We start from the raw sequence: 23369 nt of genomic DNA on the forward strand, positions 1-23369 counted from the left end.
ATAAAAGCAAAAGGTTTCTCTAAATACAATAAGTTTGTTTTTGTCAGATAGAAGAGTTTCTTAAAATACGGGTTTTCAAACACACAAAGTTCCATTTGTTATACAAGTAGAGAATCTGGCCATAGTTATGAATACAGAAGTGTAAAAAAACAAATACATAGTCTTAAACATTACAAAAACTATCAAAACATTCAATATTTTGAACTGACTTTTTTTTTCCCCTACAAGTGTCTGTTCTGGCAGTGATGACAAGATTTCTAAACTGATTTGTTGTTATTACTGTTCTGCAGTTGGTGGGGGTTTTTTTTTGTTCATTTTTCTGAATGTGTTTTTTTAAACAAAACAAAATTACCAGCTTTTATAAAAAAGAAGGAGCTTGAATCTTTACTCCAAAACACAGATACAAGGTTTTCCTTTATAAAAAGTGTATTGATTTTTTGCTATAAAAAGTGACCTGTAGGATGTCAGACCTGAAAACAAATTCTCACAGTGTTTTCAGTGTTGGCTGTTCACAAGGCATTACTTTTCAAAACAGAGATAGAGAGATACCATAGGGTGGTTATAAAAGTTTGTTTCCAGCTAGCAGTGTTTCTGGACCATATGTGAATCTGTTCAACTCTAGACCACTCAGCTGACTTACATTATTATGCTTAATTATTTAACAACTCCCAATATTTGAATATCTGAAAAATCACTATTGCACCAACCTTACTTAGCATTTCATGTTATCATTCCTAATCTTGTCCAAGTTTCTGCTGGCATATTAAGCATCGAACTAAGAAGTCATTTCCCTTCCTGCCCTGTAATAACAAAAACAGTACTAGTTAGTATGCAGGTGTTAAAATCAGGGCTGCAAACGAGGAACAAGCAAGCGTTGGCAGTTTGGACAGGTAAAGAGTTGTCAGAATTTGTCAGCAACAGATTGATTCACACACTTCTGGGGGAGCTTTCCATTACTGTCACTAGGAAAATTACATATTTGCAGAAGAAGAAATAATAGAAGAATATGGGAAGTGCACAGGATCAGTGGCATAACGGCCCAAAATTGCTGGCAATGTCCATTTTGCATCCCTAAAACTCTGCTTAAAAGAATGGTATCCCTCTATCTCTATAGACTGGTAGGTGTTGAGTTGTGGTAGAGAGGATAAATCACAGAAAAAAAATGACATATAACTGTGTGTCCTTTGTCTGATTGGAAAGCACCAGTCACCTATCTGCTTAGTTTGGCAGAAGTACTCTACTGTATCTTAAACATAGCTTGCAGTACGGACTATTAACGTCATGTTGCTTTACATGGAATCTCCAAGGGAATCAGAGTCATCCAAAGACAGAGGCAGATACAAGTCCTGTAGGAAGAAAGAAAAAAATGTTAACTCATACAATCAGTTTTCACATTTGGTCGTGCAAAAGGTGACAGTTGGGTGGGTCCAGTTCTGTGCACTTCATAGGGACAGGGTGGAATTCTCATGCACTGGTTACTGGATGGTTGCCCAGTTACTTTGAAGCTAAAATAAGGTTAATTGCAGAGTGGAGGAATGTGCACCTTGGTACCAAAAGAAAGATGACTGTTCAGTGACAAGTTTGAGAAGAAATTTTTTTATCACTTCTGGATCAATGCGTCCATTGCAGCACATGCATGAAAGAGCAGAAACTTTCCTTAAAGAGATCTTTCTGAACTTAACTCTAATGAGTACTACCTTTATTTGACAGCTACCCTTAGGACAGATCTCTAGGAAAATCACCTCCCGTGATGTATACTTTATTTTAAGCCATTTTTGATCATTCAGAAAGCTGTTCAGAAGTTAAAAACATAATGCCTACTTCCTTTTTTTGATAAAATACTGAATATAAAACTTTCCCAGGGCCTCTTTCTGAGTAACCATTTTATTTTGCTTCTTTGAAGTTTGCATGGATCTAGGTATACAAACCGTCTTAAGGACTAAAGCTATCTTTGGGCTTTTATGAACTCTGATCCCCACATGGAATAACTGAGCAACATGAAGCAAAGCACAAGTATACAGAAAGGGAATTCACAAGCATCTTAACAGAAGATGAGGGGAAAAAAAAGAAAAGTGATTTCATTGTAAGTGGGAAATTGCTCCTGGGAGGAAAACAATGATGTATGAATAATCAGGAAACCTAAAATGCTACATTCATGTTTTCTGATTGGCTTGAATTAGTGGAGAAGCTCGTAGCTGCCTTTAACAGTCACCTTCTATTACAAATGTTCTAGGGCCTTCACTGGGAAGGTCATAAGTCAGCCAGCTGAAAACATCCATAAAACATAGCAGAAGGTGAGTTTTACTTGTCTTCACCAGAAGACCAATCCTCAACTCCAAAACCCTAAATGAGATGCTGTTTGGAAAGTATTTTAGATCCTTGGCTGATGAAGGAATGAATGCAGTTTATAGCATTACTTTCATAGAAATACACACAAGCCAAGAGCAGACTATGGGCCAGTTCTCAAATAAAAATTAAGAATACATTTGGAACCACTGTGCTACGTTGGTGCAGTTCCTTAGACTTTAAACTGAGCGGCTGAAACCAGAGTGAAGTCCTGAGAAAAACACTGATTTCATCTGATTTAGCTATGCCGCTGATAAAGGACATGAAAACAAAGATGAATGACTACAGGATTTCCATATCTTGGAAATACTTTAAAGATCTGATTTTTGAGAAGCAGATTCCACCCCAGGCTTCCCCAGTACCATTCAGTCCCATGTCTAATGTGGTTCAAAGTCTTACATGCTAGAGTTATAAACCAGAGCCCAGTGGACTTTCAGGGATACTTCACAGAGACTTTGCTATGCTTTCTTCCATCAACTAACAACAGCAGTCCAGCTACCACTCTTGTCTTTGCGATAAACCATAATCCTCCAGCAAAATCAGTTCCACTTGTGCAATCAAGTCCACAGGAGATGACATGTGGCTAGCTGACTGCAAAACCTCACCATCATTAGAATTGTTTAATGAGGTTTCCAGTCTTCCACAATTTCAAGACAATGCTTTCAAAATCATACTTGGGCTGAGGTACATTCTGATTACTACAGCAGAAATCCCACTGACCTTCACTCATACTTAAATTTACACGCAAATTCCACTTTTTATATCAAGCAAAAACTGTTCAAGGAAGAGAACAGCAATGCTAAAGCTATTAGAGAAATGAGAAAGCCCACAGAAATGGCAAAGTGGATTCAATATAATAATAACAGAACCATGAAAAGCTGTGCTACTTCTATACAGTTTAAATAAATCAATAAATGAATAAACTATGAGACACCACAAAATTACTCATCTCTACTAGGATGCCAGGCTATATGTTAGATGCTCTGGATGTCACCAGGAAAACAGTTACTGTATCAGAATACAATTACTGCACTGGGAATAAGAAAGCCACATTTCCTGCAAAACAGAACATTGCTTTAAATCATTTTAAAAATCCCTGAGAAGCAGCATTAAGGTGATGTCTTAGAGCTTCAGTTACATTTGCTTTTCTCTGCTGTTTAATGAACTAGACTTGCCAACACCTATGGCTTTTCAAGAGATGAGCACTGAAATGAAGTTATCAATGACTTGTGAGCTTTTCCAAATGATACAAATTTAGGCCTAAATTATCTTTTCTGATCCATACAGATAATCTTCAGCACACATTAGTAACTCCAACAGGAGGAGCAGTTCAATGACTGACTGTTCTTATCTTGCTATAGGCCAAAGTGACAGTTCTTTTCAGGTAAAGAGAAAAATTCTCCACTGTTTTACTTGAAGGTGTGTTCCAAGAACATAAAGACTTTTTTAAACTGCCTTCCACACCTAAGCAGACTAAGGAAGAAACAGATGTAGTAAGGTATAAGAAACATAATACCTTGTGCTTACGGAGGCTCCCTGGGCTGGTAGGTGTGGAGATCGGGGACTGCTTGGATTTGGGCGTAGACAGCTGACTGCTCGAGGTCCCATTTGCTGTCAGAAAACAAGACAGAAGCTAGCAGTCAGACAAGAAAAAGGAAGACCATTTCTCTTCTTTGGGGAGATGGAAGATATCCAAACAGTCAATATAGAAACACTATAGTTTATTCATGTGAGACAGGAGGGGAGAAAAAAAACAACAAATGAACAACATAACTATTCATCCAACTTAAGGCTTTCAGCTGTTCAGAATAGTTGGCTGTAAAAGACAGTGAAATACAAAATACATTGAAGCAGCAATATTTTGCACTGCAAATATTTATCAAATTGATCCATGATATCCATCAACAAAAAAACAGAAAGACAATTTCTGTGCTCTCAAACAGTTTAACACAATTGAAACCACATGGAGAAAGCGGGAGAGGAAGCCAGGGGCTGCAGATATCCTGGATCCTACATAAGAAATGTTAAATATCAAAGACACATATTAGAAATCAGACAAACTGTCTGGAATGCCTTGGATGGAGTTAGCTGTGGCAGAGATGAAATGACTAGAAGAGCCCTTCTGAAGCCCTGGTGTAACCTGGTGGGATCTCTCCACCTTGGTACCACTGCTTGACACCAGAGCTGACCCTGCCACTCCTCTGCTGTCTGCGCCAGCTGGCAAAGCTGATGGAAGCATGGTCCATCAGGGGCGCAACAGGAAAACTGCATCAAGTGAAAATCCTCTTTCAAAGACCAAAATCTGGCTTTTAGGGGTGCTCTTTTGTTCATTTTGTTTTGAAGAAAGCGTAGCTAACCTCCGTGGTTCTATTAAAAAAACAGTCCATTTAAGCTAAACAGCTCTACAAAGAGTTATTCTTTGGGGCCTAGCAGTCAAAGTGAAGAAGCTGAGGTCTGTATCAGTCAGCTATTATCGACGTGTTGCACAAAGAAGGAACCCAAGTAAATAGCATATTTCACAGAAAAGTGAAGGCAAACAAAATGTTATCACGACAAATTATTATTTTCCTACCATCGATGTTCTCTGAAGAAAGCTAACGTCTTTGATAATTTCAAAGTGTCATGCTACATATTTCATAAAGACAGACTTCTCCTAGAGAACTTCATCTGTTGTGTATCAACTCCAGGGATGCAGACCCTGCTCTTGTTACCAAGGGTTATCAAGTAGCTCCTTCGGTGCACGCAGTATTTCCCGAGGGAGGGAAATTCCAGCTCGTGCTGTCTGTGCCTAAGTATATCATTTTCTCTGGTCTTTTCTTTTTGCAATCCAATCTGCATCAAGCTGGAGGCCTTATGAGCATTAAACTACACATCTCAGTCAAGTGTACAGAAGTGACATTTGGAAACCTACTCCAGATGTTAACATATTCAGTACAAGCCACAAAACTAAACACCAAATACTTTGTCGTTTCCTTAAATGGCAATGATGTTGGCTACCCTCCAGATGAGTATACATGTCCCTACCCCTTTAAAGAAAGTATTTTTGTGTAGATGTTTCACATGGAAAGACAAGTTTATAATGGTCTTACTGTCCCGATTTCTAATTTCCCATTACCTCCATGTATCATTACTCCCGCTGCAAAGGCACATGCACAGGAAGATAGATGATTTTCATGTATAGGACTCACACTTTCAATTGTAATCACTGAATGTGTAATTAGATACTTGCAATTAAACAAGCATTTGAGTGTCTGGAGGAGACCTAAGAAATGCATAAATATCATGCAGTAACAATGATGTGTGCAAGTGTCGTATTTTAAAGAGTGAGATCAGAAAGAACTGATAAAAGTATAACATCAGAAAGCAGGGCAGCAATATGTACCTGCACCCACCTCGCAGCCTCATCACGTCCACTGACACAGAAAGTGGACATGAGAATTAGGACATCTCTGAAGTGTTGGCTGGGAAGCCAGGCTGAGTAGAGAACGGTGAGCTAAGTCTCAGTGTGCAGCCCTGGCCTTAGTGATTCTATTGAATTTAATTCTTAAGCACAAAAGCATATCCCCAGCCTCCAGATCTACAGACATGCACAGCAGCCAGTGAGGCTAAAACATGTCTGGCCTTTATATCAGGGCTTTTTTCAGAGTCTGGTCCCAACCAAGCAGCCATATGTTTAACCTCAAGTGCGTTACTTTGGGGAACTGCTGGATGGACACCGTTAAGCATAAGCTCTGTTAATTACCTTCAGCACCCAATGACAGAACCTGACTTGGCCTTGGGACTGCAGGATACTCTACTCCAGAGCTTAGCCTCCGAGTTCAGACTCAGCTGGAGCTGCTCAACATGCTTGCTCTTTCTATAAGAGAAGCTCCATCTTTTGTAAACCATTCAGTATGTAAAAAAATAAATAAATCACCAGAGCCAGGGCCAAACAGGTGTTTCCTGCACATCATGTTTATGTTCCTTCTTCCTTCTCCACTGATGGGCAATTACACACTGGAATTGAGATATCTTTTTGCCACTACAGCCATAGAACTTCCTGCTAAAACTTTTGGCTTCGTTAAATCAAGTTTTTTCTCATTGTGAAAATATTCCTGAGGGACTAAAATCTATAATTTATAATTTTTTTAAACTCCTTTGTGGTTGGCTCTTATGTCCTTGGTATCTACCTCATTATTCTCTGGGCAGCAGCGTAAGTCCTGCTTTAATGCTCTGCTATCTTCCTGTGAGAAGGAGGGAAGCAGTGAAGGTTGTTAGTATATTGGTGCAAATGTAGAAATCATACATCTGATTTTAAGTAAGTGTAAAGAAATGTGCTGTAAGCCAAGGGACAAAGGAAGAGCTAGAGGCATGTTAAAGCAGCTCAGACTTAACTGATGCTTTGTGAAGTGAGACCTCTGTCTTCATATCCATTGCTTCTGCGTTTTACTCACTAATGGCAAGAAACAGGTTTTTCCCCATTGCAAATGCACCTCACAAGAAAACAGATATTCCTTAAAAGATGTTAGAAATAATGACTTATAGATAATTGGTTTATAGTTTGACCCTTCACCTACCTGTTCTACTCAGGCCACCCTTTTTTGGCAGGAAGAAAAACTAGTTGTGGAACCACAGGTACTGTTACACGGTGTACCCTGAACTGCCACCTGCCACTTTTCACTTTGCTCCAGTTCTCTAAAGTGAATTGTCCTTGAGCATTGTGGGGAAAAAAGTAGAGTTCACTATTTGCCATATAATGAAGGCAATTCAGAAAAAAAAAAAGCAAGTACTGTAGGTTTTCTATTGAGTATAGTATGGGCTATAATAATACTAATATGATCTGTATTAGCTGAAATCCATCTCTACTTTCTAAAATCCCTTTCTTTACCACTCAACCCGAGGCAGGAAATAATCTTTTCTAAGATGAAAAATGCCACGATTCTACAACGAACCCAAATTTCCCCATCCACAAACAGGAGGACTGGGATAACAGCTAACAGTCACTGTGCAGCAAAAGGATGTAATTGCTGCAGGGAAGGACAGAAATTCTCTAATACAATGAGACTTTCAAGTGCTACAGCAGGGATATTAATATTTTATAAGCACCAATGAAAAAGCAGATGTGACATCCAAATCAGAAATCCAAAACAACAGATGTACGAGGGCTGCTCTGAAAGTAATGCCTCCTAATTTATTACATTGGCCTGTGACATCAGAGGTAAATGTTGGTGGTATGGCAGTAGAGGTTGAACCTTCCCACCAATATCCCGTTACGTTTTGTTGCTGTGTGTTTGCCACTGCATTCCTCTGTGTAGAAAAAATGGCACCACTGGCATTCATTGCTGAGTGAATTTATGGAGACACTTGCTGAACATTTATAGAGACCAGGCAGTGGACGTGAGCACAGTGAGGTGGTGGGTGGTGCATTTCAGCAGTAGCGACAGTGAGAGCAGGGCACCTCTGCTGGTGCAGATTTTTAGAAGCACAGCATGCAGGTGCTGGTTCATGGCTGGTGAAAATGCACAGCTAATAGTGGTGACTGTGCTGAGAAAGAGTGTTTGGCAGCTAAGAATTTGCCCTATCAAATAGTGTTATTGTACTCTTTGTATCTGTTGTAGTTCCTATGGAAATAAATAGGCATTACTTTCAGACTGACCTGGCTGTATCCTTACAGATATTCACATGGAGTTTTACAGCAGGAGAAGCAACAATCAAGAAGCCTGGTTTAATTTTCTTTGTATCTGCTAACGAAGAATAGTGCTCATAATCAAACTTGCATACACTTCTTTTGAACTCAAATGCAGGGAAATAAAATGAAAAGAACAGATCCCAGATGTTCCTCTACTGAACTCTGATGATGACTCATGGTAGCTAAGGATCTCACATAAGCTTGGCTATTGGAAACCACTCTTTATAACTGGCTTTAATTTGACTTTTGTTCCTGTCACTTCGTTTGTATACTATATCTTCTTACTTATTTCATAGTATTTGCTTTAGAACCTCAGTTTGCCTTAAGGCTCCTTTGTGCACATGACACTTCCTTTGATTGCAAAACGTGTGTTATGTTTTTTTGGAAGAATCCATGCCTCCTTCAGTGCACAAGTTAGTTTGTACTCAGGAGATAAATAAAGGTTGTCCAGCAAATGGGAGCAAAGATGGAGAACCAGATGGCTATGAGAGATCCAAGTAAACTGAATTCTCTGCCTGCCTCTCCCACAGGTATTTTAGCCTAAGTTCTCATTTATTACTGTTTCTTGAGTGCTGCTCAGGCTTGCTTGGCTGACTGAAGCTTTGGATCTGAATTTACACCAATGATAAATTCACCATGATCTCTAAATGAGGTTAGTGATGTTTCTATCAATGAACAGAACTGGAGATTGCAAGGACCAAAAATTACAATAAGAGTTAAAATCTGTGGAGACATCTCTTTTTATCCCAGCTTAGAAAACATGGCTAATGCTCCTTGCTCCACTGGTGTTCTCAGGGTTCTATGGATGAATTTCTGTTTTGGGGATCACATGCTCTTGTATCACAAGAGACGAAATCATGGAATACAGGGATAATTTTGTCCTGGTCAAAGTTGCCAAAGTTGTCCTGTTTTGAAGAGTTGCCAAGGAAATACGAGACAGAACAACCAGAACAGGGAGAGCACAAAGCCAATGTTGAAATAACAGTGCAGTTAGTGAGCCATCCTGCCCTGCAGGGCAGAAGTATCTGGGAAACGTTGTAAAGACTCCATTGCAGCATTTATTTAGGAGTAGAAGAGTTTAGATTGCACAGGCATACTTCTCTCAGGCACCTCCTAACAGTGCACTCAGCTCTGCGCTGTTGGAACCTGTTTTTAATCACGTTTGGTGAGGGTGATCCGTCCATGGATGCGTACTGCAGATTGTCAGCTAGCAGAAAGTAAGCAAGCACAAGTGGGATTACAAGCTGCTCTATCTCACATGTGATCCAAAAGACATCTGCTGCCTTTTTGACATATTCATAGATAATGACCCTGGGGAGCCAGATCTGCTCTCAGGACAGACTGACGTTCTGTATCTGTTTTGCTAATTGCTGCTGCACTGTGAATATGCTTTTGTCCCTCTGTCCAAACTCTCCCATTAGAGAAGTAAGAAATGAGAGTCCTTTAGCAGTGCCTCAGATCCCTGCTCATAGGGACGCTGAGGAAAATCAAGGCAAAAATGAGGAAAAGACATCCTCAAATTTCAGCTCAGGTACCTGTGGCTCTGCACTGCATGGGACTAAGATTCTGCTGGATTTAAAACTCTCCTAACAGAGCATGTACTTGTATAATGGAACTCTTGCTTGTTATGTCAGCTACTGTAAGATAAATTCAGTTTTTTAGAACAAAGAAGTAAGGGCAAATAGAATGACCATTTTTACCACTGTATTTCTCACCCAAGATTTAGCTCCATCTTTTGTTCAGTTTGATTTCTTATTGGAGTGGCCTGTTAAAGAAATCCTTAGTACTAATCTTCCCAAATTCCAATCTGACACTGCCCCATTTAAATTTCATGGACCATATACAATACCTTTGTCCATCCTCCTACACAGTACTAGGGGGCGGCCTCATATCCACTATATCTTAGAATTACCATAGGGTTTTCTCAATTACACCAGCACATAACATCTGTGAGCTGCTGCAGGACACAGTAGCTTGAACACAAAGCTGTATCTCCTCATAACAGTCATTCCATCTCCATTTCATTTATTTAAATGACCATATAGTAAATAAAGAGATAAAAGTAGTATCTTTTAAAAGTACCAAGAAAACAGTGTTTAACACGTTTCTGTGGACTGGCTATCTCATTTTTTGAGTAGCACTGGAGCTGAAGGGCTCTGGCTGCCTAGAGGGAATTGAGCTTTTCACAGCAAGGCACTGACGTGTCTAGGCAAAAGGCAAATTGCCTCCAGAAGAAGGTAGCAACTCAGTGAACTTGCATCACTGCAGCTGGAGCTGGTACTCTGTGTAGCTGCACTTCTGTTCATAGCTTTTTGTCTTGATTATTTTTAACAAATGTTTTGCTTGTCTTTTCTGTTACTCCATGTTAATCCTTGTTATTATGGAATGGGATCTGATCACTTACCTACTCGGGTGGCTTGCTGCCAGGACTGCTGTAACAAGGCTACCTAAGAATACATTAGAATTCATATCTAGCTGGCAATAGGAGCAATTATATGTCTTATAAACTGCTTCCTTTTCAGCCCTGGATTTACAAACTTGTTACATATATCTTCTTCTGCATACTGCTATCATTCTGACTCAGAGGTGTCCCCAGACACCACAGCCAGGAGACAAGTTTTGGGTGTCATCAGGGCAAAGTGAGCTCCGGCCAGCAGTACTCTATGGCTCTCTCAGAACATTATTTGTAGCAGGTCTTTTGTTCTTATTGAGAATTAGATCACCAAATCCATAGTCAAAACCAAAAGGAGCAAAGTCTATCAAAGAGGAACGGAAATCATCTGCATAGAAGGCGGATCCCTAACACAGAATGCCTCCAGGCTGGAAACATGTCAGCCTACATTGGTAAAGAAGACTTGAACAACTTAAAGGATGTACCCAAAGCTGTGGAGTGAGTCAGTGGAAGAGACTGGAGTCAAACACAGGTGCCCAAATACCCCGGTCTGCGTGAAGGATAGCTGCTGCTACTTGGGCACAAAGCATTTCCATAGGTTTGAATGAGGTTTTATTTGTGCTGACACGGAAAGATCAGACGTTCCTACAGTGAGTGGCAGGGGAAATGTATGCAATGCTTCTGTGCTGTCAGAATTAGCAGCACTAACGAGCTGTGCAAAAGGAGCGTTTTCTGTTCTCTCTGTGCTGTAACAGTGACTTAATACTTTTGTCCACTACCTACTGGCAGCATAGGAGCTGCTGCCAAGGAGTGCAGCACAGCTGTGCATGCACAATCTCAGCCTTAGCTGCCTGTGTGGGCACTGCAAATGCCCTGGCAAATGCAACTGATCACTGTCCAAATGTACATGCACTGCATTCTCATTTTCACTGCTAATAAATCATGTACCAATTCCCCCTACCTTTTAGAAGGGAAATGGAATAATCACGTAGGTTTTTTTGAAAGTAATACCTCCTATATATTTCCATGAAAATTATTACAGATACAAAGAGCACAATAACAATATTTGATAGAGCAAATTCTTCACTACAAAACACTCTTTTTCAGCACAGTTACCACCATCACACTTTCACCAGCCATTAACAAGAGCCCACATGCTGCACTTGTAAAATTCTGCATTAGCAGAGGTGACCCACAGCTTCCCAGTGTTTCACCACCCATCAGCTCACTGTGCTCACACCCACTGTTTGGTCTCCAGAAACATTCAGCAAGCATCAAGGAATGGCAATGGGTGCCATTTTTTTCACATTTTTTCACACAGTGGAATTCAATTCCACCCCTTTGCTTCATCTGCACTTCAGCATCTCACACCATGCTGTCAGACTGCCCCACTGCCCCATCAGTCACACAGCAACAGCATGTAATGGGATATTGGTGGGAAGGTTCAGCCTTTACTGCCATATCACCACCATCCACTGCTGAAGCTGTGGGCCAACATTATAAAATAGGAGCAGCCTTTGTAGAATGAGAAAATAAATAAAATAACACCTTTTTCTGCCACTATAATGTAATTTGTAATAAGGAAGGTTCAGCCTTCTTCCACTCAAGCACCTTGGAGACTCACCTCAGAATCTGTATTTACATTATTACCAATAGATTTCTCACAGGATAAAAAATACTACAGAGATAAGAACTGAAAATAACAGAATCTAATTATTAAAAACTAAGAAACTCCAAGTTCTGATATGACAATCACAACAGAGTAAAAGACAGCAAAGACAAAAAGTACAAATGCATGGGAGATCAAACACATGGGAGATATACTGTACATACTTGAAATAAAACTGCTTCAAAATCCTTTTACAAAAGAAATAGGTGAGAATTTTGAAGGATCATCTTTTATTAATCAAGCTTCATTCAGTATTCTCTGCCTTTTTCAATGTGACAATTTTAAAATTCAGCTAAGCCTGCTGTTTGTTTACATAAATATTGACTCTCAGGTAACATGCACACCTACTTTCTTTATTACAAATTCAAGAGAAAACAACATAAGATGGTAGTATTCTTTTTTTTTTTTTTTTGCCTCTGTCCCAAGAAAACAACTATCTTTGATTAAACTTCCATCACAGAAAGAGTTCAGTCATTTTCTGTTCTCATTAAAAAAGACAGGCTGCCATTTTTCCTGCACTGAAATCACAGAAAAGTACGAAAGAGCCTTGTCTAAATGAATTAAAGAAACCTGATTTGTCCTTCATTACAGGCCTTAATTCCAGGAGCTGCTATTGTTTGACATTTCTGGTTATTTTAATCAATCTCCCTTTGAAAGGCTCAAACTAACTGTTCATTAAGCTTCATCAGATGACTCACCGTTTTGTTCCGTGAGTCAAAATCAGGAACACAATAGTTGTCATTTCACATAAGACTATAGACTCATGCAATAAAGTCTTGTTCTGGTAGCAATTAGTACCTGATGCTTATGGAGTTTAAATGCTGTCTCCACTCATGCATGGCCCAACTCCCAGATTGCTGAATAGGAGATTTTTTTTTTAATTCTACAACAGATTTTCAATTACATCTTAAATGCAACCACACAACTCCACCACGCAACTTCTTCTCTGTAAACTTCTTAGATCACAGTAAACTCAAGTTTAAGCAAATACTGGAATGTTGATGGAAAACTGTAGGAGTGCAGAAACTCCTTACAGAGAAGGAATTATTTAAAGCAGAGTCTTGGCACGTGCCAGCAAATTTCACATTTTTTTCACATCATCTTTTTAAGTAGCTAAAAAAGATCAAGAGACCCTAAACAAATTAACTGCTTAATGGGGAAAGTCTTACTGAATACCATTAGGAGAATTTTACATTCAGTAATCCAATGTCTACTGAAGGGTCAACTGTTTTGTGGTGTCCACATGCAATATGCAATGGGTTTCCATGAAGGAGAAAAGCAATTTCTGCTTTATTTTAGCCTTTGATAATACTATGGGTCACTTGAATTTTGAATTCAATTTATAAAGCTCTGCTAGAATCTTGAAATGCTTAGTTGGTGATTTGGCCTTTTTAATGAACATCCATATCTGGCTCTCTTTTGGAAAGAACAGCGGAACAGATGACACACCTAGAGACCCACTCTCTTCATTGTACGAGTCTAAAAACTACCAATTACCAGCCAGGTCTCTAATCTACAGTCTCTGCAGCTCTCCATGTGTGCTATATTGCCAATCCAGTTGATACTGAAGAGGCAGGGCAGCATTTCAAATGATGAAAACTGCTGCAGTGAATGAGGATTACCATTTTCTTTCTCTTCTATTACTGAGTGAATGTCTCTAATCAATCAATCATCAATAAACCCATCACCAGATCCTCAACTGCAAGGTCACTTGTCTTCTTTAAATGGTGATTAAGAGAGGACATTTCTGACTTGTGCAGTAATTAACATCTGCATTACACAAGAGGCTATTCCAAATCAGTCTGTAGCTACAGGGAACATACCAGAGCACTGCAAACCTCAATTTCCTGCCTGTAAAATGGAAACTTTTCCTTTTAAATTGTTTTTTAGGGCAAGAGGCTGTAAGACTGTGGGTGGTATGATCCCAAAGCCATGACTGCACTTAACTAACCAGAGATTTCCTCTCCGATATTTATTTAGTGATCCTGTATGCTAACAACATCATCTTGTGTTTAAAATATGCCGAAGTCTCAAATGCAAACATCCAAGGACAGTGTTTACAAAGTCACACGCAGCGTGTTTTCAAATAGAGCAGAGTTAAGATTCAGAAAACAATCACTCACCGTCTTGATGGTTACCTGAATCAGCTGGAGACTTGCTCCGGCGCATTGGGGCTGGACTCTTTGCTGAGCTCTTCTGAGGGGTGGGAGATGACTTACTGCCCGTGGCAGCTGCAGGGCTCCCTTTCATCACCCGGCACTCTAAGGAAAGAGACAGTAACAGTGGTTATGCCCCTGCCTACTCTCACAGCCTATGGGCACTAGCTGTGAAACACTCATGGGTGCCTTAGTGGCCTTCTGTTTCCAAAGAGCTGTAGAAAACATCAACGCAAAGGGGAAAACTGGCATCTCCAGGGTAAATATGAGACATTTTAGGGACAGGGAAAAAAGGAGAGCCTCTAGAGGAGGCACTGAGACTGTACATTAAAATCAGGATTCTCTCCCTGGCAGGGAACATTTTTGTTCATGTGCCCTACCAAGAGTTTTCTGCCCTTCCCCTTGCCTTGATGCCCACCAACTAGAGACCAAAATGAAAATAGTCAGCGTTTATGATGAAAGAACAGGTAAAAAAACAGTTAATCTGCAAAACTCTCCCATGAAGACCTAGCAGTAGGAACAATGGGTACTGTTTATGCAGGTGCATAAAGCCAGCAAGCAGCTCATAGCATGACTTAAAGATAAGCAGTGCATGGGACCTGTGCCCTAGGAGGCTTTCAATCCTTTCACGCTCTCTTTCTGTGTTTTCATCGAGCTGCCCTTTACAGATATGGAAAGCAAAGACAACAAAGTGGTTTTACAAAATACACCCTTTGTGCTGGTTAGTCATCTCTTTCAGAAAGGTTTACATAAACAAATGCAGTAGGTTCGTGTGTTTAAATGCATGAGCAGATGAGAGCCCCAACTGTGTTTTGTTAAAAAAATAAACCAGCCAGGAGGAGGGGAAAATGTAAACATGATCTACAGTGTTGTGCAGAAGGGAACTGAAATGCTAACAAATCTGTATGTGTTCCAGGATTTCAAGCATCTCAGGTCTTCACAATCAGGGTTTATTTACACTGAGAATTGATAGAAAAAGTACTTTGTCTACCCAAAGTTAAATTATCTCAGTTAAGAAGTTGGCAATAAAAAAGGAATTCCCTCTCTGTCAAATTCTAACTGGTCTCATCTCCTATAAGCAATTGTCCTCACATGAAAAACAGGTGTTTTTTAAATATGTGAATTAGATATCCACATTTATTACCTTGTTGCAAGAAAAAGATGACATAATCCTCTCACGGTATTTCCCATGTACAGGAAGATTTTTATAGAAAAGCTCAACTCAGCATGCATGGGCTGCACTGAGAGTCCCCTTGACTGGCTTTCTTAATGGGAATTAAGTGAAGCAGAATATAGGGGATGAATATAGTGGATGGATACATAACTGGTCAATTGAAAACAAGCTGTCTGACCTAAATGTATGTGTTATTTTATTTATATATCAGAATATATATGAAAATGTAATTGCCCTAAACCTTTTCCCCAGGCTTTCCTTATTCTCAGACAGTCAAGAGTCAGTCTCTTCTTCTTCCAGATGGGATGATTCTCTGTGCTCCAGGGATGTTGCATGGTAATAATTAAACCCATATTAAGTTTATTCTCTCTCCTAGTAAATAGATTCTGGAACATGTAAATTAGGAATAGAAATTGTTTTGTTTTGTTTTTCTAAGGTACTTGACTTCTCATAGACGATGCCACAGAAGGTCTTGTAGGGCTTCAGAACAGAATATCCCCATTTTTTTATGTCCTTTGTTCTAAATAATACTGTTTGATGAGGCAGTCTGAGATAGCCACTTGGAAGAGTGTGCCAGTAACTGCTTCTGGTGTTAATCAGCCTAACCAAAACATGGGGGACAATCATCTTCAGGCGCTATGAAAGTAATGTTTTTCAAGGCTTTTACATGTTGCTCTTTAACAAAAGAGTGTAACACTTGGATCAGCAATGTCTGTGCATGTAGTAGGCGTGGCGAGGAAACGGTATGTGACGGGGTCAGGTTTCCTATGCTCAGGGCTTGCCAAACGCTGCCCCACAATAGGACAGCAGGTAAGCAAGGGGTGTGGACAAAGCGGGACAAGAATATTTAAGTGCCTACCACATTTTAATAAAGGCCATTTTGCCTCACGCACTCTGGGGTCTGTGTGAGCATTGGACTACTGCGGCAAAAATACCCCTTCAAAGAAGGAGGTAGCCGCGGTGCTTTCGGTTTTAAAAAAGGGAGGGGAGCTGGACTCCCCTCAGCAAGTGCTGGATTCGGGTAGGTGGGATTCGCTCACCTCGGCTTTATGCCAACGCGCCATGAATAACCAAAAGGCTGCTGAACTTAAAACCTGGGGCTTGATACTTGGAGCCCTTAAGGCGGCTAAAGAGGAGGGTAAGCTTAAGGTGGAAAAAGGGGTGGAAAGGGCTCCGGGGGGCGGGTCTTTGCTACCTTGCAGTACTGACGACCAAAGCGTGGCGGACAAGATGGCGACAGTCGCCGCGGCGAAGGGCGGGGAAGAGGAACTCCCGACCGCATGTCTACCAACCGCTCCGCCCACTCCGCCCGCTCCGCCCCCGCCCTACCCTCCGCGGTCGTTATATCCTTCTTTGGAGGAAGAAAAGGCAAGGGCGGGGCTTCGTCCCAAAGGGGGGAGGGACGGGCGTCTGCTGACTGATTGGGCTAAAGTAAAGGAGGAGGCACAAGACCGGGGCCTTGCGAACCCGGAGGCATTTCCGGTAGTGATTTCCGATGATGATAACCCGATCTGGGTCCCGCTGGACCCGAAAGCGATAGCGAGGGTGCTTGAGGCAGTTGAAAAGAAAGGATTGAAGTCCCCCCTGACAATGAACGCCTTGGAGACATTAATATTGCCGGGACCCCTGTTACCATACGATATTGAGAATCTGATGCGCATGATTTTGAAACCGGTGCAGTATACGCTTTGGAAGGAGGAATGGCAGGCTAGACTTAGACAAATGCTGGTTACAGCCCAGAACGATCAGGGGAATCCGCTTCACGCGTCTAACCTGCAGAGATTGACGGGTAGTACGCCGGGTATGATCACTGCACATGCCCAGCTTACGGAGCTGAGGCCCGGGGAACTAATAGCCACTACAGACGCTGCCCTTGAGGCGTTCAGAAGGCTCGCAAGAAATGCTGAGCCGTCTACTCCGTGGACGGAGATTGCACAAGGTCCCACTGAATCCTTCCAGGATTTTGCGGATAGGTTGATCAAGGCAGTGGAGGGATCGGAGCTGCCTAGGGCAGTGCACGGCCCCGTGATCCTGGATTGCCTCTATCAAAAGTCGAGCTCGGACGTACGGGCTCTATTACGGGCGGCGCCAGACAGGTTCCACACCCCCGGTGAGGTCCTTAAGTATGTGATGGACAAGCAAAAGTCTCAATCATCAGTGGCAAGCGAGGTTGCTGCAGCGGTAGCTGAGGTGATGCTAGCGCATGGGGTTGCCGGGCGGCAGAGTCCAGATCGCCCGCCTGGGCCATGCTTCAGGTGCGGTCAATTAGGTCATTTCAAGGCACAGTGTAAGAGCAACGGGGGTATAGCGTGCCAAATGTGCGGGAGGAGAGGTCACACTGCACCGCAATGTAGAGCTCGTGGGCTGCGATCTCGAGGTAGGGGGGATGAGGGTCCCTCTTACGATTCACGGGATTCTCAGGAAAGGCGGGCTTTGGATCTAGGCCTGCCACTAGCTGCGCTATCGTTGAGCTGCGGGGAGCGCCCCTTGGTGAAGATTACAGCCGCAATTACGGAGCTTCCCGCTGGCTCCCCAGGGCCGCGATCTATTTTCCTTACCGCCCTGGTGGACTCAGGAGCGGATGTGACGGTTTTTGCGGAGTCCGACTGGCCGCCCACGTGGCCAATGGGGGCCACTCAAACTATAGCGGGAGTGGGGGGAACTGCTCCAACGCGGAGGTCAGCCAAGCAGATCGAGATAATCGTGGTCAACAGAGACGGTTCCCTGGAGAAGCCCGTCCTGCTAACCCCGCTGGTAGCGCAGGTACCGGGAACCCTGTTGGGGCGAGATTACCTGCGGGGTGTGTCTGCTCGGATACAACTGCAGGCCTTAATTGCCCGGTGGGCAGGCACAGATCCGCGGCTGAAGCCATACAACGAGACCTCTTGGACTGTGGTCAGTCCTGTGAACACGGAGGCTTTCTCCATTACTTCGGGTTATTGCGGGTATACCAAAAATGAAACACGGGTCTTCACAGGGCGCAATACAACCTGCTTGTCAAAGGGTGGGGTCCTTTCTAAATCTAGCGGTAGATCCTCATTTAATTGTACGGCAGTTTGGGACTTTTATGGGTATGGGTTCACTTTCAAACGGGGGGTCAACGAGGTGCTATGGAATAACAAAACGGCTAAGGCGTTGCCCCCTGGAATCTTCCTGATCTGTGGGGATAGAGCCTGGCAGGGCATCCCGCACAATGCCTTAGGAGGACCCTGTTACCTAGGGGAACTGACATTACTGTCTCCGAATTTCACGACATGGATGCAGTATGGCCCGAGCATCACGGGTCACCATCGTCGCCGAAAGCGTTCGAGCCCTCTCCCGGAGAATTGTAACGATGAGGTAGAGTTATGGAGTGCCACAGCACGGATATTCGCATCATTTTTCGCCCCTGGGGTTGCTGCAGCACAGAGCTTGGCTCAGATAGAACGCCTAGCATGTTGGTCAGCTAAGCAGGCGAATTTAACAACATTAATATTGAATGCGATGCTAGAAGACACAAACAGCATTCGGCATGCGGTACTGCAAAACAGAGCAGCCATCGACTTCTTGCTCCTGGCACAGGGGCATGGATGTGAAGACCTAGAAGGAATGTGTTGCTTCAATCTTAGCGACCACAGTGTATCCATCCATAAAGCGCTGAAAGCCCTGCGAGACCATACGGAGAAGATCCAAGTGGAGGACGACCCCATCGGGGACTGGCTGAGAAGTGTGTTTGGCAACTTTGGAGGATGGGTTGCGAAAATTATTAAGGTAGTTGCGCTAGTATTGCTCGCAATAATTTGTATTGCGGCCATTTTGCCGTGCATAATCATGTGTTTCCAGAATTGCCTCACAAGGATCATGTGGCAAGTTATGGACCAACGGATTCTGTATCACAAAACGAAGGAACAGTTGTGAGAGATGTACTCGCGTTGCGATCGCGCTGTTACGGGATATTCCTGAGCATAGGGAGGGGGAGATGTAGTAGGCGTGGCGAGGAAACGGTATGTGACGGGGTCAGGTTTCCTATGCTCAGGGCTTGCCAAACGCTGCCCCACAATAGGACAGCAGGTAAGCAAGGGGTGTGGACAAAGCGGGACAAGAATATTTAAGTGCCTACCACATTTTAATAAACGCCATTTTGCCTCACGCACTCTGGGGTCTGTGTGAGCATTTGGCCCCGGCCCGGTTGGGGTCGGTTTCGCTGGCAAGTGGCGCCCTCGGTCGGCAGAGGACGAACGATGAGAGACTACTACAACAGTGCACCAGATATGGGTTTCTCAGAAACCTAGGGAACTTAAAAGTGTGTTACATCAGTATTTAGTCATCTGAATTGCTCCCTAAAATATAAACCTAAAAAAGTGAAAATATTTTGTTGCCTTTTTTCAAGAGCTTATTCAAATTTATTTTCTCCCCAAAGGATAATTCCTTGCAGAGAAGCTCAGCTTTGCATTTACCAGCACAGAAATGCTGACTCTGATGAATTTCTCCAACTCAGCCATCAGCAAGTGTCAGCACACCAAAGGAAATTACTGAGCATTTGTATGCCTTGCAAGAAGGTAATAAATGTGGACATCTGATAATGCTGACATCAGTATAAGCAGGCCTCTCAGCATTGTGGGGTGTGACATTTCAGTGTGCTGATGCTGAAGCCAGCCAGTATGAATGAGACAGAGCAGCAACATCTGGAAGGTGCTTAGCAACAGGGATTATAGGGCAGAAGCTGTGGTGGGCAGTCAGAAAGAAAAAGATGACATAATCCTCTCATGGTATTTCTCTTTTTGTTTCCTGATGTCCTGCCAGAGTGAACATAATAGCCAGCAATTCAAGTACGTGTCATCCCAACAGGCAAGAGAAAGTATCCATGACAGAAGAGATTTTAATAAGTGACATTCATCCACAAGACCTCAGGTTCTCTTTGCAGCATCTGATTCATAACAAGGAAGGATGATGTGTGGATAATGGGAAAATGCTGCTGGCTAATGGCTCCTCATCGGTTTCTTGGGAAATGCAAGGTATCCCCACTCTCCTGAAAATACAACAGAGAGCTGCAGATGCTCAGTACCTGCCCAACAGCAAGCTTAGCTTATTTTTGTTAGAGAAATCCAAGCTGGAAAAAGTAGTAGAAACCAGGAGTGTAGGCAGAGACCTGAGCTTCCCATGAAGTTGTTCTGCTAGGATTATGTGCAATTTGTTTTATATGTGGAACTCCCTGTGGAGCTGACTCAACTGCAGACTGTTAAAATAAAATATGAAGCTCACATTACAGATTGCTTCACCAGCCTGATGCAGGCTTTGTTCTCTGTCTGCAAAGTTTCAGCTGACCCCTGGAAACTTTGAAATACCCAAGACCACCAAATGGGTTCATCTGGAGTACACAGGTCTGAAGTACCAGCATCAAATAAATCCAGCCTTGCTAAGGAGTCATAAAAATGCAGTGTTTAAAGTTTAGAGGCTGCTTTGCCTCTTGGTAGACAGCAAAAGTTCTCTTAAGTCTTCAACACTGAGCCAGTCTGTAGTATACAAGATAGCATGTAGTTTCTGTTCCTTAGACAGTATACCTAAAAGCTTTTGTAGGTAATGTTTGGAAGCCATATTTTCTTCCAGTTTAAATAGTCACAGCTGCATTCATTTACTGTTGCTGCACTTGCAGGCACTGCAAACAGCCTGTGCTGTCGGTATATACAGTTACCAGGTAGGGTAACTCCTACAAGCAAGCTCTGCATATTCTGTGAAATCAGAAATTCTGTGGTTTAATTGATCAAAGATTCTCACATTGTTACAGATCTCTGGTTGCTATCATGACATGGACAAATGATGGTGCTGTCCAAGTCCCACCTAACAAACATTGCCCTCCTTTTTTAATCAACAGAAGAAAGTAATAGAGAGAATGTTTTTTCTGTTTAACTGTGCTCGTTCCTATTTTTAATATTGACATGTGTATATAAGGACAAGAGTGACAAGAGTGTGCATTTGTGTTCCAAGTAGAAAAATAGAGATTGATCTTCTACTGCTTAGTTCTCAAAAATGTTTCAGTCTGATTGGAACTTGAACAGGTTTAAAGGATATATAGTACCAGATTTTGTAATTAATGTAAAAATGATGGTAGAGTGGAGGAGTCCATCTGTTTTGAAATGGGCTGTCCCAGCCAGCATTTGCCCAATTACAATATCCACTGACTGTACTTTGTGTCACAAAAGGATGCTGAATTCCATGTACTGGGTCATATAGAAATGAACAAAAGCATGTGGCACTTTTACCTATTACAAGCAAATGAATGGAAGTCAAATAAGAACAGATTGAAGAACAGTGTGTGTTCAACATTACCGCTTTCATCCAGAGAAAAGTCATCCTGTGCATAGCGGAATTTTTCGGGACCACAGGCAATAAACACATCATCATCTCCAAAGAAATCGTGGAGACAGGTCACCTATAGAGAGAGCAAAGTCATTCGTTTTATTTTTAATTGGCAACGTTCTGACATGGCTCATTTTAAATTTAAACAGGAAGGCACTGCGTCTCTGCTGCTCCCCAGTTCCATACTTACACGGTCCTGCTTCCTGCAAGTCAAGTGGAACAGTGTAATTAAAAAAAAAAAAAAAAAAAAAAAAAGTAAAGAAAAGAAAAAAATGCAACTACCCTGCAAAATCCAATGAAGTATGGAATTTCCAATCCTTTCAGGAGCTGACAGGCTATGTTAGCCATCCTAATGAATGACACAGGCATTCCTGAGCTAATTCTAAAATAATAAGCAGGGTGCCCCCACGCTGGGTTGGTAAGCACAGCTGTCACCACTGCCCATGCTGACGAGTATTTCACTACCAACAGAGCCTAGAAACTCAAGGACTGCTAAGAAGAGTGGCTGGGCACAGCATGTTCCTACAGAAGGTGTCTCCAAGACCATTAGCAGGAATCCTGGTCCAGTGGTTGGCGACCCTGCCCATGGCACGGGGGTTGAAACTAGATGATCTTTGAGGTCCTTTTCAATCCAGGCCATTCTATGATTCTATGAACCCCTTTGGACCTGAAGAGCTGGACAGGAAACCTTCATCCCACCTACCTTCCCTCATTTCCTATGTCCCCCCAGCACTTGTGAAGCAAGTTGGCCTGAAAAACTGGGAACGCTGCTGTGCACTTTTTGTATCAGCAAGGGCAGCACTGCTGGTGGCCATTCAACATTCATTTTTCTAGGTGCTACACTGTGAATAATGACATATTCTGATATTTACACAGGTACAGTCATGGCAATTTGCACAGTTACCAGTGAAATAATGAATGCAATTACACAACAGCAGCAGGATAACTGTGCTAAGGGTAATTCCACTGGAACCAGTGGTAATTACACATTAACTCATGATAATGCTATTGTGCTATCGCCAGTACCTAAAGTTAATGCAAGTCATCTCAGTGCAAGGACATGTGGAGAATGTGCACATCATTGCTCTTCAGGGAGAACCTTAAACACCCAGATTTGTCATCAGCATATTGCAGAAAATTAATCAGACTCCTGGCAAGCTGACAGGTGCTCTTTTGAGGCAAAGGAAGATGATGCTTTTCCATCTTCACAGAATGCTCTGAAAACTTTCATGAAGTGCAAAGTAGCACTTACTTTTAAGAGGGGAAAAAACACTTTGGAAAGTCCAACATCAAAACTTTTGTGTTCAAAACGCAAGTGTTCAGTACAGAAACAGCCTCCACAGGCTCAGGGGACACCAGAGTGCCTGTACACAACTGACTGCCTAGAGTTTAGCCCAAGGTACTGGCATCCCAGCCACCTACTGATTAAGTACTGTGTCAGGAGAAGAAAAACGTGCTAGCACACGAGCATGGGACATCTCCAGGCCTGCACCTGCTAGAAATAAGTAAACAAAAACAAACAAAACAAAAAAAAATGCAGTTTTTTCACAAGACCACTGCAAATGACTGCAGTACTGGCACCAACATTTATAATAGAGGTCTCAGATTGTTGAGGTCCAGTGTTTTGT

General features: G+C 42.2%; 2 protein-coding genes across 5 annotated transcripts in view; one reads left to right on the top strand and one right to left on the bottom strand.

Annotated features, from left to right (window-relative positions):
- Positions 1–748: 748 nt before the first annotated feature.
- The window catches only part of DCX (doublecortin), a 124770-nt gene continuing 102149 nt past the window's right edge, over positions 749–23369 (bottom strand). Inside the window, exons 6-10 of one of the 4 annotated variants that reach the window (XM_090150092.1) lie at positions 21712–21814; positions 14214–14336; positions 3863–3957; positions 1294–1346; positions 749–800 (exon numbers count right to left, since the gene is read on the bottom strand). In XM_090150092.1, the coding sequence (XP_090006218.1) occupies positions 776–800; positions 1294–1346; positions 3863–3957; positions 14214–14336; positions 21712–21814 (399 nt within the window). In that variant the 3' untranslated portion in view covers positions 749–775. Of the gene's footprint in view, positions 801–1210; positions 1347–3862; positions 3958–14198; positions 14337–21711; positions 21815–23369 lie in introns of those variants that run through there. The other 3 variants (XM_090150091.1, XM_090150093.1, XM_031593941.2) reach the window with 3 other exon arrangements.
- On the top strand, positions 16309–19533 carry LOC149915984 (uncharacterized). The gene has a single exon (XM_090150144.1). It carries the CDS (start codon positions 16468–16470, stop codon positions 19300–19302), a length of 2835 nt encoding a protein of 944 aa, XP_090006270.1. The 5' UTR covers positions 16309–16467; the 3' UTR covers positions 19303–19533.

This window comes from Phasianus colchicus, chromosome 14, assembly GCF_987193195.1.
Source record: "Phasianus colchicus chromosome 14, bPhaCol1.hap1.1, whole genome shotgun sequence".
Lineage (NCBI taxonomy): Eukaryota > Metazoa > Chordata > Aves > Galliformes > Phasianidae > Phasianus > Phasianus colchicus.

Bases quoted from the DNA above. Each gene is read 5' to 3' on its own strand.
- LOC149915984 (XM_090150144.1), top strand. From the start codon at position 16,468: ATGAATAACCAAAAGGCTGCTGAACTTAAAACCTGGGGCTTGATACTT.